This window comes from Lepus europaeus, chromosome 5 (genome assembly GCF_033115175.1).
Source record: "Lepus europaeus isolate LE1 chromosome 5, mLepTim1.pri, whole genome shotgun sequence".
In the NCBI taxonomy this organism is placed as follows: domain Eukaryota; kingdom Metazoa; phylum Chordata; class Mammalia; order Lagomorpha; family Leporidae; genus Lepus; species Lepus europaeus.
This window is the reverse complement of record NC_084831.1, coordinates 29,888,759-29,904,001: the sequence shown is the minus strand read 5'-3', so window position 1 is coordinate 29,904,001 and position 15,243 is coordinate 29,888,759. Positions and strand designations below refer to the sequence as shown.

Below are 15,243 nucleotides of genomic sequence, written 5' to 3'. Positions count from 1 at the left end.
GCACTTATTAACAATTAAAAAGTCATAATCTGTCAGTGTCAGGTCCAAGCAAAGCTGTTCCCCCTCCAGGCAGTGAGGTGTGAGCGAGCCTCCCTGCTCTGAGCATGCTCAGTCCTGCCCTGCCTGCCTCAGCCACGCTCCCCACGTGGGCAGGGCAGGCAGGGACCCTGGGAAGAGGCCTGCTGCCCCACACGACCCGGGGTCTGTATCACCAGGGCGATGGAGTGCCAATTCATTCATAGCTTTGGGATCGCAAGCGGGGCAGGAACAGAACTGGGCTTTTACTCTGATCTCAGCTTCATTAACACAGAAGTAGTACCTTTGTGAGTTTCCAGTTCCAAGGGTTCCTATCTGCAGCTATAAATTTTAAGAGAAAAAAGAAAATCCTCCTTTGACAACTTACAAAACCACCTGATTGCCCAATAAAAGGAGGAGGCTACCAACTCACTAGATAAACACTATATGATCAGGGGCCGGAGCTGTGGCATAGCAGGTAAAGCTGCTACCTGTGGTGCCAGCATCCCACATGGGCACCAGTTTCTGCCCCAGCTGCTCCACTTCTAATGCACCTGGGAAAGCAATAGAAAATGACCCAAGTACTTGGGCCCCTGCACCCATGTGGGAGACCCAGAAGAAGCTCCTGGCTCCTGGCTTCAGATCAGCCCAGCTCTGACCACTGCGGTCATCTGGGGAGTGAACCAGCAGGTAAAACATCTCTCCTTCTCTTCACTCCTTCTCTCGCTAACTCTGCCTTTCAAATAAATAAATAAATCTTAAAAAAAAAAAAAAAAACACTATACAATCATTAAAAATAGTAGTTTAACTTTTACCATGAGCATATATTATTTTTAAAGCTTTAGTGAGATAACAAAAATGGGAAAGAATTATTTTAAAAATTCCAATATAAAAATGTTTACAACACAGAAACAAACAAAACTGAAGTGCAGCTTTACCAAAGGAGGAAGCGTACTGGAAAGCTCACATGGCTGCAGCTCTAGCTCCCAGCACGCTAAGTGTGAGACAGATATCTGCTGTTCTTGAATACGTACCAGGGTTAGGGATGAACTAATCCACTTTCCTAACTTACTGTAATGAGATGGTACACCTTTCATAATGAAGAGATTTGGATATATAAAAACAGGACTGATTTCACAGCCCAAAAAACGACAGAGGCGTCAATGTTCACAGAAAGACATCGATTGTGAGCCTGATGACCAATTATGCTTACAAACAGGGAAAGCATGGCGTGCGGGCTGGCGGAATGTGAAGTCACCAGGGACTTTCAGCGTGGAATGACAAGGCTCATCTAGAACACTTCAGCGCTTTCGACGACTCTCGAATTTGTAAATAGCTGGGGAGTTCACTGTTTCTTTCTTCACCTTCACCTTCTGCGTCTTATCCTACAAGAGTGAAAAGGCGATGGGTAAATGGGAGGGTTTAATGAAACAGGAAGGGCAGCAAACTTGCCGTGCGAGAGCCTCCAGCTCAGCCCTGCTCAGAGCACAGGACGCCCACCGTGTGCAGGGCAGGAACGTCCCCCTCGGGCATCCAGAGCGGCACGAGCGTGCTCATCCTTGGGAAAGGTACTCAATATGGTTTTATTTAAAACCGTAATTTGAATTCCCTCACGGAACCCCAGTTGAGAAAGGCTGACCTAAATGATGTGCAAGGCTAAAGAATCTGACATTTAGAGGAATGATAATAACATGAAGGAGGCATCGGATGGTCCTCAGCGCTGCTATTTAACTACACAATGTTGTCTATTTTTAAACACCAATGAGTGGCATGCACTGTTTTGTTAACCTGTTTAAATGTTACAGGAGCTGCTCATAAGCTATAAAGTTCACATGCTACCCGATCCTACCCTTTGCTGTTCCCAGGCACTGACTAATAACCCCCTTATTACGTTCTTAATCAAGGAACATTTCAACACCGTCAGAGTAACAGACACCGCTCACACCACTGCCCCTGAGGAGCAGACATTTTCACTGGGGTTGATTTACACACGGTAAAACCCAGTCTCAGTTAAGACCTTTACAAAAAAAAAAAAAGGAAAGAAAAAAGGCCTTAAAAGGGCCTCCGTCCTCACCATGAGATCTTTGCGTGTTTGAATTTTCTGTGCAATCACGAACAACTCCTTCTCTCGCTCAATGCGCTGGCTCAGGCAGTTATACTGCTTCTGCCTCTCTTTAGCTATGCGCTGCAGAAGACATTGTCAGGAGAACAAGCAACAGGGCGAAACTTAGTAAGAAACCGATTCTTAATCCACGGAAGCCCAGGTATATATGGCGAGTCAGCGCTTCCCTCCAAAATCATAACACAGTAACTATAAAGTCCATTTTAGGAACATCGCATTCTAGAGCTCAACGGAACCCGGAGACTGCCTCACTAAGACCTGCCCTTTTACAAAAGTAGAAAAATAAGGCCCAGAGAAGAAAAACAACTACGACCAGCCCAAGGACACACGGTTCCTCTGGGCCAGAGTCCTGACTGTTCCAGACCACACTTCCAGGAATGTCTGCACCCCTACACTAAACTGCTGCGGGTTCTGTGTGTATGTCCCAGTTCCCTGATGATGGCAGGAACGAGACAGCACTAGAAATCACACTGAAAACAGAGAGCTGCAGGGCCCAGGCAGCGTGCCTGCCCTGGGGAATCTCAGAACTTGGAGAGAAGAAATGTCAGCAGCAGCTGACCCGAGACTTCTCACCACCTTTCATTCCTCAGAGACCAGTGGGGTCCTTAGGTTTCAGGTCGCAAACCTCTGAGGCAGTGATGAAAGCTTTGGGCTCTTCCTTGAGATCAATGTCCGTGCAAGTTTGCACACATCTGTGCAAACACACATACCTATTAGGATGAAATGCCAACCCGGGAGGAGGCTGCTCAGACTGCTGAAGCCCATTCACAAACTGTGCACCCTAGCAAGTTAGACACTAAATGCCTCTGCGGTTCACCTGCCAGCAATCTCTTAGTAAAAATCATTTTTGTCAGCTGGCGCTGCGGCTCAATAGGCTAATCCTCTGCCTGCGGTGCCGGCACACCGGGTTCTAGTCCCAGTCGGGGTGCCGGATTCTGTCCTGGTTGTCCCTCTTCCAGTCCAGCTCTCTGCTGTGGCCCGGGAAGACAGTGGAGGATGGCCCAAGTGCTTGGGCCCTGCACCCGCATGGAAGACCAGAAGGAAGTATCTGGCTCCTGGCTTTGGATCAGCAAGGTGCGCCAGCCACAGCAGCCATTGGAGGGTGAACCAATGGTAAAGGAAGACCTTTCTCTCTCTCTCTCTCTCTCTCTCTCACTGTCCACTCTGCCTGTCAAACAAATAAAAATAAAAATACATCATTTTTGTTTTAAATGAAACAATCAAAAGAAACCACGCTCCCAGAGAAAAGCGGCAAGATGCCGATCTTCCTAACTTCTCCGAAGCTGCGATGGTGAGCTGCCCTAGACAGGGGTGCAGAACACCAACCTCGTGGGGGCTACCACAGTGCTCGAGACGGGGCAGTGGCACAGTCATAGGTAACTGGAAATAACCCACCGTCAAAGAACCCCAGCCAGCTGGCCAGCTCCTCAGCTGGAGGTGTCAGCGAGGCACAGGGGAGGAGCCCTGGCCTCCGACGTCGGCGGCTCACCAATCCCTGCAGTCTCACAGCAGTGGTTTCTGACAGCTTTTGTTTTCCCTTTATTGCACAGACTGTCAAATTTATGGGATTACCCAATATAGTCAAACTAATTACGGGTATTTATATTACTAAAGCAAGTTTAGCTGCCTCTGAGCTAGAGAAAACTGCTGTGAAATTAAACATTGGAAGCAAAACTGATGCGGTGTAAATGATTCAAATCAAAACAGAACAGCTGTCTGCTCGAAACACATTGACAGCATTTTTTTTTTATAAAATGAATCAGTCAGAAGTGAGAGTTCAACTCCAGAAGGCTCCGAGGAGGAGCCCAGCTTCTGCGCGGCCCACAGACAGTGGTGGGAAACAGCACGAGAAAGCTGACATGCTGTTCTGTGCTAATACGAGAGACTTTTGGATATGTGTATTCATCGCGAAAGTCAATGTCAAAGTACTGGCCGCCAAATCCCTGAGTCGCCAGTGTCACCTCCTGTCACTGTACTTAAACCTGCTGGTGTCCATTAAAAACATAAAAACACCACGAACATGGTCTAAGCTGGGATTCCAAGCCAGATCTGAGGGCCTGGACCTAAGCTCCTGATGCCTGCATTACACGTCCTCTGGTCTTAGAGACCGAGAATCCTCCTCCACTTCCGTTTCCACGCCCATCGCCAAATCCTCCTTTCACTCTGCTGACAAAACACAATGCATTTTTCCCCACAAATAATCATATTAATTATTTAATATATTTTAAGTGGCAAAAATAAGGAATCTAGATTCCCCTGAATTCACATCTGAACAACAAGGGAGAAAATTACCTTAAGCCGAGTCTGATGTGTAACTCCTTTTACTTTTTCTTTCTGCAAGGTCTCTATCCTGGGTCTGTTGAAAACTCTGTCGACGAGTTCTGGGGCTGTCTGCAGGTGAGTCGCAACATCAAACTGTTCCACTAAAATCCAAGGCAACCCTTAAGGCACTGTCTGTCTCTAACAACACACAACACAGACAATTCGGGTAGGCTGTCCCAGAAACTTTCAAACATTTCATACCTTCCTTCTTGGTGTCAAAAAAGAACACATGCTTATTCTGTTGCTTCCCCTGGAAATCCAGCAGATGGAGCTCTGATTTTAGTCTTTCAATTTTCTAGAATACAGAATAGGGTCTGACTTTATATTAGGTTCTTCTTCTAGGATATCAGAAATAAATGAGCAAAAACTTACACCATTTCTGTCTGACATCATTACTGTCACCTGCCAAAGAATTCCTTTCATTCTTTTAAAGAAAAGGACCACAAAAATGCATCAAGCACCACTGCCATGTCAGGTACGGGCCTTCCACAGAAGCCACTGAGTTCTTACAACAAGACTGTGAGACAGAAGGGACACAACAGCCCCCGGAGGTTCTTCTGCCACCGTCACAGGACTAGTAGATGGCAGAGCCAGAATCCAAACCTATGTCGGTCTCGGTCCAAACGTGAACTCTTTCTGCTCCAATATGCTAACTGTAATTCTTTTCTTTAAAAAGCAGATTTATTTATTTGAAAGGGAGAGCAACAGCGCCAAGTGAGAGAGACTGATGGATCATCCATCTGCTGGTTCATTCCCCAAATGGGCCACAACAGCCAGGACTGAGCCAGGCTGAAGCCAAGAGGCAGGAACTCCATCATAGCCTCCCACACAGATGGCAGGGGCCCAAGCACGTAGGCCATCACCTATTGCTTCCCAGGCACATAAGCAGGGAGCTGGATCAGAAGCGGAGCAGCTGGGACTCAAACCAGCGTTCTGATATGGGATGCTGGCATCCCGAGCAGCAGCTTCACCTGCTGCAGCACACCAGCCACCAGGCTGACTGCAAATCTAAATGATTTTCACAATCATACATACCTAAAGACTGAAACTGTCAGAAGAAATTATCTAAAAAATTGAGACTGATGGGTTTATGTGTCCTTTCTTAACCAACATAAGCAACTCAGAACAAAGAGTTAACTGTTACCTTAGCTTCTGCAACCCTTTTCATTTCTATATATTTCACATCTTGAGTTCTCATCAGCTTTAGCTGTTCTGGAGTTACTTCTTCCTTCGTCTCCTTAATAACGTGAACTCCATCCTAGAATGTAAATTTAAAAGATACATTGCCTTTTAGATTGAAGTCCTTATGTAACTTGTTGGCAGAGCTCATGGTGAGAACAAAGACAACCAGAAGGTGTGTGCTAACAGCAGTGCAGGGTACAAGGCCCTGGAGGTGCAGGCTCAGTGCACCCCCAGCCACCCACTCTTAGAAAAGCTCCAGACACGAGACAGCTCAGATTCTGCAGAAATGCATGCCGTGTGGATGCCGACCAAGGGCACCTGGACCAAACGGAGAAGAGCCAGACTAAAGCCAAGGATTCCTCCCCCCATTCTCCTCCCCTGCCCTTATGTTCCAACAGCTGGAGCTGAAAACACCCACTGATCCATTAGGTACCCACCTGGAGTTTAACACGAGTCATTTTATAGTAAAATTCATCTGGATTTTTTTCAAGTGCCTTCTTCCGGAGAGCTCTGAGGTATTCTTGTTTTTTGTGGTAGTCACTAAAAAGAGGTTAAATGAGGTTGATTGCAGGAAAAAAAACCCGAGCACATTTTACAGGCACCTGAAAGTTCAAACAAAATGAAACTCAAAAACGCAACAGCAGTGACTGAATGTGATCCACACTCCACTGTCACTGAACTGGACTCACTTCTATGGAAGGTCCACAATCTAAGAGTCCTCTCCTATCCCAAATGTGCCTGAAATTAACTGTCCCCATCCCACAGTTTCAATGCCTCTTCTATCATTACAGGGAGACACCAAACAAAGCACAAACTCCTTGGCCAGGGGTGTGGTGCAGGCCTGGGCACCCAGCGATCAAACAAGATCCAGCAGCTCCATGTGCAGGGCAGCACGACGGCCAGAACCAGGGGCTCCGGAGCCACCGCACCTGGGTTCACATGTGGACTCCACCGCTCCTGGCTAAGTGACCTCTAGATGCCAATTGTAAAATGGCTGTAATAACTGACCCCAGAAGGCTGCTGGGAGGAGTATCAAATCTGTAACTCCCCTAGAACACTGCCTGGCCCAGCAAGAGCACCCAGTTATTATTATTAGCCCCAAAAGCTCTGGGGCTGGGGCCGGTGTTGCCTGTGACACCAACATCCTACATGGGTGCCTGTTAGAGTCCCAGCTGTTCCACTTCCGATCCAGCTCCCAGCTAATGTGTCTGGGAAAGCAGCAGAAGATGGCCGAAGTGCTTGTGTCTAAGTGCACCCATGTGGAAGACCTGGATGGAGTTCCAGCCTCCTGGCTTTGAGCTGGCCCAGCTCTGGCTGTTGCAGCCATTTGGGGAGCAAACCAGAGGGTGGAATATGTGTCTCTCCCTCTCTCTGTCTCTCTCCTCTCTGCCTTTCAAATAAATTATAAATAAATCTTTAAAAACAAAACAAAAATCTGGGACCTACAGAAATCCACATAATCCATTGCTACCATCTGTACTAAGAGCATAAGAAGGACCTCAGCTGACACATATGGATTACAAAAAAAAGAATTATAAAGTATTCTGCAAATAAAGTGCTAAAGAAACAGAAGAATGGGGATAATTGTTTTCCAAAATGTTTTCAGAGTTCATCATCACCCACGCTCAGGCGCATGAATCCATCTTTCACATCTCTTCATTCTCCACCACTCACATGATGATGCAAGAGACTCAACAGATGGAACTTTAGATTTTATCTTGCACTTTCAGAAAAGGAGAAAAAAAGGTTCATATTTGGTTCAAATCCCAAGGCAAATGAAACTCACTGTGAGAAAATGCTCAGGAGTAACATAACAGAATACAAATATTCACACTGCAACTACAGGTAAATACATAATGCTCTGCCTCAATGAAGAGAAGTTCAGGGTCACACAAAGTACGCTTGGGTCGCTCCGTGGGTGGCAGGAAGCTCACCCCTGCTGCACTCCAAGGCACTGCGGCTGCAGCACCTCCACTAGGAGACTGCACTTACTCGGCGCGGAGTTTGTAATCTTTCTTTTTCTCTAGCAGACCCAGATGTTTTCGAAAGCCGGGCTGGAAGACAAAAGGAAAAAAACAGTGCTGAGTCTTTTCAGCCAACACACGCTCGAATCCGCACAGCACCTGCCGGGATCAGGAGTGGCGGTGGTGCTCAGTACATCCCTGTCCTGGGAGCCGGCCCACTCCCCTGCTCCTTCCCCTCCCTGCCGCTGGGCTCTGCCCACGGACAAGCAGGCTGGTGCGGACGCCAGACAAGTCACAAGCATTGCCATAGTAGGTTTCTTGGCCTATTAAGGACAGAGAGAGGCAACAATGACTCGGCACTAAGCAACCAGCTGCCAGCTGTACTAAAATTACTACCAACTTAATCCACCGGCTTATAAAATACTACGAAGGGAAAAGATAGTAACAGGGAGACAACTGCGGTAAGGCAGCTAAATTTATAGTCTGCAGACTTTGGTTCAAATCCAACTTTACCTCTTCACAATCTGTGACCTTGGGCAAGTCACTTAACGTCTCTGAGCTGCCGTTTCCTAACTGTAAATAGCAGGGCCCACCTTGCAAGACCATCCGGAGGATGCAGAGCGCCTCTGTTTTAAGTGCTGGGGCCTGCACAAGCTTGGCACTTCGCAGGGGCCGGCGTCATGTTTACTGTTCGTACTGTATCTTTGGTCCAAGGTAGGAGAAAACCAAGTATGACACAAAGTACTTTCTCTGCCGCCCACTTGGACAGCAAGGAGGGCAGAGATTAAACCTCGGTGTCGGCTTTCTACAAGCTGCCACTTGTTGAGTACGGAGTACGTGTCAGGGTCTGGCTTGCTGCTTTGCCGACGCCATCCTAACCAGCCACGTTTATGAAGCATTTCCCTGCTACACAGCAACGCGCTCTCCTCGTTACACAGGCTCATCTGGTCCCTACGGCAATCCAGAAAGAGGTAGAGCAGGCACCCCTGGTACCCCAACTTTCCAGGAGAGGAATGAAGGTCAGAGATGTGCCCAAGAACACAGAAGCGGAAAGGCAAAGCTGAAACCAGAAACCTCCCTATCTGGGGCCACGTTCCGTGCTCTTCCACACCCACTAGAATCTTCTCGACTTTTGAGGAAGTGCGCACACTTCTCTGCTGCTTTACTTCTATAATAACTTGGGTGGGATTTTCAGCAGCCACCTTTCTTGTCACATATCCTTCAAGTGATACACAGCTTTAAAAATAACATTCAAAACTTCCTGGAATAATTTTTAGACAGAGCAAAGAGAGGTGCTAACAGACCCGAGAAAGAAAACTCCAGAGTCAAAAGAGCAACAGGAGGCAGAAATTCTGAAAGCTGTCACGCCGTCCCCTGACTGTACGGCCACTGTGCGGCCACCAGAGGAGACATGGGATGACACCTGAGGTGGGTGACGTAACTCACACCCCTGCCTCCCAGGACCCACGGGAAAACCCCCGGAAAGGGAGCGCTCCTGCCGTCTGTCCGCCCACCCTTCCAGCACGGCCTCAGCCTCTCCCCTGAAACCCTCTGCTCCCACCACCAGCCTGCAAAGCCCTCTCTCCTCTTCGCTAGTCCCAAGCTAACTCCCTGCACCTGTGACTTTGGAGCCACTGTTCAGTCTCTTTAAGCATGGACTCCTTATGTGTACAACAAGGATAACATCCACCTCATAGGGAAGCTGTAGGAATAGGAAACAATTCCTATTTTTTAAAAAAGATTTTATTTATTTATTTGACAGGCAGCGTGACAGAGAGGAAAAGAGAGATCTTTCATAGGCTAGTTCACTCCCCACACGGCCCCAACTGCTGGGGCTGGGTCAGGCCAAAGCCAGGAGCCAAGAACTCCATCTGTGTCTCTCAAGTGGGTGGCCCCAAGTACTTGGCCCATCTTCCTCTGTCTTCCCAGGCACATGAGCAGGAAGGTGAACTGGAAGCGAGCAGCCAAGCCTCATATCGACTCTCCAATAGGTGATGCCAGCATCGCAGGCAGTCACTTAACCCACTGTGCCACAAGGCTGGCCCCAAAACAATTACAGCCGGGAGGCGGGGGTGGGGTGCTGTGGTTCAGGGGGTTAAGCCGCCGCCTGCGACACAGCATCCCATATGGGTGCTAGTTTGAGTCTTGACCGCTCCACTTCCAATCCAACTCTCTGCTGATGTACCTGAGAAAGCAGCAAAAGATGGCCCAAGTGCCTGGGCCCCTGCACCCACGTGGGAGACCTGGAAGAAGCTCCTGCTTCCTTGGCTTCCCTTTGACCCAGCCCTGTCCATTGAGGTCACTTGGGGAGTGAATCGGTAGATGAATGTGCCAGGGGATTCCAACACAATCCCATCAAGATGGCATGTACCAATGCCATCGCACTAGTCCAAGTGATCAATTTCAGCTCACAATTGATAGCTCTGATAGGTCTAAGAGTCAAAGAGATCACACAAACAAGACAAGTATCTGCTAATACTAACTGATAGAATCAAAAAGGGAGAGAAAGATCCAACATGGGAAGTGGGATACACAGCAGACTCATAGAATGGCAGATGTCCTAAACAACACTCTGGCCTCAGAATCAGCCCTCAAGGCATTCGGATCTGGCGGAAGAGCCCATGAGAGTATAGCAGGCATGGAAAGCCAAGATATCATGGAAAAAAAAAAAAAAAAAAGACCTAAATGAATGATCTCTGTGAGTGAGATCCCAGTGGAAAGAATGGGGCCATCAAAGAAGGAGGTACCCTTCTCCGAAGGGAGGAGAGAACTTCCACTTTGACTATGACCCTATCGGAATAAGATCAAAGTCAGCGAACTCTAAAGGCTTCCATAGCCCTGGCAACTCATGACTAGAGCCTAGGGAGATTACTGACGCCATGAACAGGAGTGTCAAATTGTTAAATCAGCAACAGGAGTCACTGTGTACTTACACCCCATGTGGGATCTGTCCCTAATGTGTCGTCTAAAGCGAAGTGATGCTATAACTAGTACTGAAACAGTATTTTTATACTTTGCGTTTCTGTGTGGGCACAAACTGATGAGGTCTTTACTAATTATATACTGAAGTGATCTTCTGTATATAAAGAGAATTGGAAATGAAAAAAAAAAAAAACCTGGTGTTAAAATGGAAATGGCATAGAAAATTAATTAATTTGAAAAAAAATTATGTAGGATCTCTGTCTTTAATGTGCTGTACATTGCTATTTAATGCTATAATTAGTAATCCAATGGTAGTTTTTTCACTTTATGTTGCTATATGGGCAAAATGTTGAAATCTTTACCTAATATATACTAAACTGATCTTCTGTATACAAAGAGAATTGAAAATGAATCTTTACATGAATGGAAGGGGAAAGGGAGCAGGAAAGGGGAGAGTTGCGGGCGGGAGGGAAGTTATGGGAGGGGGGAAGCCATTGTAACCCATAAGCTATACTTTGGAAATTTATATTCATTAAATAAAAGTTTAATAAAAAATAAATAAATAAAAAAAATAAAAAAGGAATAAAAAAAAAAAGATCCCTCTCAATCTGTCTCCCCCCACCAACTCATTCAAATAAATGAAATAAATCTTTTAAAAAAATTGAAGCAGGTGAGGCTGCGCTAGTATATTCGAAGGACTCAAAAAGCAACAGCTTTGCCCTCCAAGTCTAACAATTTTCCCCATGATGCTTTGGCAGCATGTCCACTCTTCCCATTTATAATCCTGAATTGGTACTTCTTTACGTGCCACTGTCTCTTGGACTGGCATCGTGGTGCAGCGGGTTAAGCCACTGCCTGTGGTGCCATTGTCCCATATAGGTGCTGCTGATTCAAGTCCCAGCTGCTCCACTTTCGATCTAGCTCCCTGCTGATGTGCCTGGGAGAGTAGCAGATGGCTTAAGTTCTTGGGCCCCTGCACCCACATGAGAAACCGGGACAGAGTTCTAGGCTTCTGGCCCAGCTCTGGCCATTGTGGCCATTTGGGGAGTGACCCAGCAGATGGATGACCTCTCTCTCTGTGTAACTCTGCCTTTCAGATAATTAAATCCCTAAAATAAATAACTAAAGTTGGGGCCAGCGCAGTGGCTCCGTGGGCTAAGCTACTGCCTGTGCCACAAGCCTCCCATATGGGCACCAGTTCGCATTCTGGCTGCTCCACTTCTGCTCCAGCTTCCTGCTGGGAAAAGCAGCAGAACATGGCCCAATCCCTGCGCCCCTGCCACCCACGACGGAGACTCAGATGGAGCTCCCGGTTCCTGGCTTAGGCCTGACCCAGCCATTGAGGCAGTCTGGGAAGTGAACCAGCAGATGGTAGATCTCTCTCTTTCTGTAACTCTGCCTTTCAAATAAATAAATAAATCTTTTAAATAACAATAAGTAAAGCTGCCTCTATATTCATCCTTCAGTAGCTGCTGGATTCCAAATACCTGGTGTGATTCCCAGAGGTGCCGCTTGTCAACCATAGCTAAGAGACCCTCGAAGAAGCAACAGCACCCACTAGACGAGATAATGTAAACCAAGTGTTTTGCACCTGGGCTCCAGCTCGCTGTAGACACTTGGAGCTAGGATAAACCTTCCACAGGCACACATAGAGAAACCACTGCCCGCAGTACACCTCTGAGCAAACACAAGTGGACAACAGATGTCTGACAAGCGCTACTGAGCAGGAAGAACCTACTGCAGTTAAGAAGCCTTCATCCGGGGCCGGCGCAGTAGCGCAGCGGGTTGACATCCTGGCCTGAAACGCCGGCATCCCATATGGGTGCAGGTTCAAGACCTGGCTAATCCACTACCAATCCAGCTCTCTGGTGTGGCCTAGGAAAGCAGTAGAAGATGGCCCAAGGCCTTGAGCCCCTGCACCCATGTGGGAGACCCAGAGGAAGCTCCTGGCTCCTGATCAGCACAGCTCCAGCCGCTGGGACCAAATGGGGAGTGAACCAGCGGATGGAAGACCCCTTTCTCTCTCTCTCTCTCTCTGCCTCTCCTCTAACTCTGACTTTCAAATAAAATAAATAAATGGGAGCGGGAGAGGGGAGGGTTGCGGGTGGGAGGGAAGTTATGGGAGGGGGAAGCCATTGTAATCCATAAGCTGTACACAGGAAATTTATATTCATTAAATAAAAGTTAAAAAAAATTATAAATAAATAAATAAATCTTAAAAAAAAAAAAAAAAGCCTTCGTTCAACCCAGTCAGCTGTACAGCTTCAAAGACACCCCTCCCCTCTCCTGCCCGCCTGGAGACGAAGCCGGAGAGATGGCTCTAAGCTCTTTTCTGAATGCGATGCTACCTCCCTCCTGGAAGAGTCAGGGCGGATAAGCCCAGGCTGCACGGCAGCTTACTTCTCAGCCTCTCCCTCCATGAATTAGTGCTCCTCAATGGCCGAGTCACGCTCCGGTCCTCAGTTTCCCCACCTGTGTAATGGGAATGGGAAACAGCAACTTCACAGGCGGAGGCAGGCACCGAAGCTCACGGGCCGACCTTCACGAGCCACATGGGCCACGCACGATGACGGCATCACATCAGTGCCACCGACCTCTGCGGCCAGAGCCCCGCGTGCAGCAGTCTGAGCTGAGCTTTAGGATGTGGGTTCCAATTCCAGCCAGGCACCTGGCGGCCACGTAAGCTGTGACCTCAACTCTTCTTAGAGAACGCCGGGCTCTTCACACCCATCGCCTCCCACAATCACTGCACTAAAACTTCGCAGGGTAAATCTGAGTACCCACGGGATGGGGAGCAGCCTGGGTGCTTGTCCTCGGAGAACGTCATCACCACCCCGGGTCCCCACGAGGCCCCGCCCCCGTCACGCCTACGTGATTAGCATAAACTTGCATTCACTTACATACAGCAGCTACGTAGCGCCGGGACCGGGACCGGGACCAGGATCCGGACCGGGACCCGGAGCAGGACCGGAGGGGGATGTTGGGGCAGAGGTCCTCAGCAACACACGGGGCCCGGGCCAGGGCTGGAGGGGCCTGTGCCTTCCTACCTGGCTTCGCTCTCGGTGTTCCCGCTGCCGAGACTTAGCTGCCTTCCGGAAAGCCGCCGCCATGTCTGCTCACTCCTGGAAAACCTCAGCAGACTACGCAGTCACCGAACTGCCTGCGCCGCGCGGCCGCCGATCCTTGCCGGAAACAGGCCAGGCCTCCGGCGGCTTAGAACCGCCCTCCTCTTCCCATCAGCCTATCCGAGAGCCTGCCTTTCCGGAAATACGTTCTCCAGCCAAGTCAGCTACTGCCGGAGACTTCTGGGAATTGTAGTTGCCTAGGTCTAGTCCGGCGGCGCCACGGGAGCCGGTTCTGATTGGCCGGAACCTATCCACGCGTTTCCGAGATCTCGCCCTCACGCCGCGCGTTGGCACCTGGGAACACGTGGCTGGCACTGCCTCCGGGCTGTACTGGGCCTGTGCGCATGTGCAGTCACCTACGCTAGGCTCCCGTCGTGGTGTTTCCGCGGTACTTTTAAACCTGGTAGCCATGTGAGTCTTACGGTGTGCGGGAAAGAGCAGGCTCCCTGCGGAGAGACGAGAGGCCTTAGGCCAGCTGTGTGACTTTCGGCAGCTCCCTCGCCTTGCCTGAGCAGGCTTTTCGCACCCATAAATGATGATTAGCCCCTCGCCTCCTAGGGCTGTCAGGGGCTCCCAGCAGAACTGAGGGGTCATAGTATAAGCGGCAAAGGTGGGAATCACCCAATAGCAGTAGCTACAAAGTTCCAAGTCCTTCACACCCCCAAGGGGACGGCTGGCTGACAGAGCGAATGCCAAGGGCAATGCCAGGTAATAGAACTGCAAACTGCTGGCCCTGGAGGCGTGGGCCCTTCCTAACTCTGCTGCCTGCCAAGGCAAAGTTACCTTCCCTGAGCCTCCCTCTCCCCGTCCGTAAAACGGAGGTCATGATAATACAGGCACAAGACCGCTGTAAGGATCAAATGCAATCTGTTTAAATCGCTCGATGCTGTGTTCACAATAAAACAGACCTGCTACTGTTGTTACTACTAAACCTGGCTCGAAGGCTGGAGAGAGGGTTGGACAGAGAGCATTCCCGGGCATTTGTCTTCTCTTCGAGGACACCACATGAAGCTGGATCCTCAGTGGGTTCTGTCACAGGATGGAGGTCACCCCGCTGAGGGGCTCTGGGAACTCCTCTCCACGGCACCTGCAGGTGCCAGCCAGTCAGCTGGTCGATGCGACAGAGCCCAGCGTGGCTGAGATCTGGGGAAAAGGCTTTCTCCTGCCTCGGAGGTTGAGACTTGGCTGACCAGGGCCAGAGTGCACTAACAAAATTCCATCTCGTTTGTCACTTCCCATTGGAAGACAGGGCCTTTCGTAATCTAGCCCGTGCCCACTTCCCCAGTCTCATCTCAACCAAAAAGCTCCACCAAGAGGCAGAGTGAGCGGGTGGCAACCCCAACACTCCTGCCGCTGGCCCTGAAGACGACACTGAGCGACCGGCAAAGCCCAGAGAAGCCGGCTCCTCGCCAGAAGAGGGGCTCTGAAGCCAGTCCCTGTCGGAATTGCACATCTTCCACCTACTGGCTTGCGGTTTGGAGCTTCTGGAAAAACGGCCCTGACGACAGTGATCCCCTGCACGGTGTCTGTGAAGACTGAAACAGGTCATGACCGGTCTTCCCATGGCCCCTGGCCCGCAGTCAGCATTTCA

General features: G+C 49.2%; 1 protein-coding gene across 2 annotated transcripts; it reads right to left on the bottom strand.

The window, feature by feature from the left end:
* Positions 1-1,181: 1,181 nt before the first annotated feature.
* Positions 1,182-13,738, bottom strand: UTP11 (UTP11 small subunit processome component). Of its 2 annotated transcripts, XM_062191011.1 has the most exons (8): positions 13,575-13,738; positions 7,634-7,695; positions 6,079-6,181; positions 5,604-5,717; positions 4,661-4,754; positions 4,430-4,560; positions 2,090-2,200; positions 1,182-1,400 (listed from the first exon to the last, which is right to left on the bottom strand). In XM_062191011.1, exons 1-8 carry the CDS (start codon positions 13,635-13,637, stop codon positions 1,317-1,319), a joined length of 762 nt encoding a protein of 253 aa, XP_062046995.1. In that variant the 5' UTR covers positions 13,638-13,738; the 3' UTR covers positions 1,182-1,316. The 2 variants fall into 2 exon arrangements, with proteins under 2 accessions (XP_062046995.1, XP_062046996.1); XM_062191012.1 differs by lacking the exons at positions 7,634-7,695; positions 13,575-13,738 and adding an exon at positions 7,428-7,617.
* Between the last annotated feature and the right edge of the window lie 1,505 nt (positions 13,739-15,243).

Excerpts from the sequence above, each read along its gene's own strand:
- UTP11 (XM_062191011.1), bottom strand. The coding sequence starts at position 13,637 with ATGGCGGCGGCTTTCCGGAAGGCAGCTAAGTCTCGGCAGCGGGAACAC. Across the intron at positions 7,696-13,574 it reads AACACCGAGAGCGAAGCCAG|CCCGGCTTTCGAAAACATCT; the intron begins GTAGGAAGGCAC and ends TTTGTCTTCCAG. Across the intron at positions 2,201-4,429 it reads CACATCAGACTCGGCTTAAG|CGCATAGCTAAAGAGAGGCA; the intron begins GTAATTTTCTCC and ends TGTCTTCTGCAG.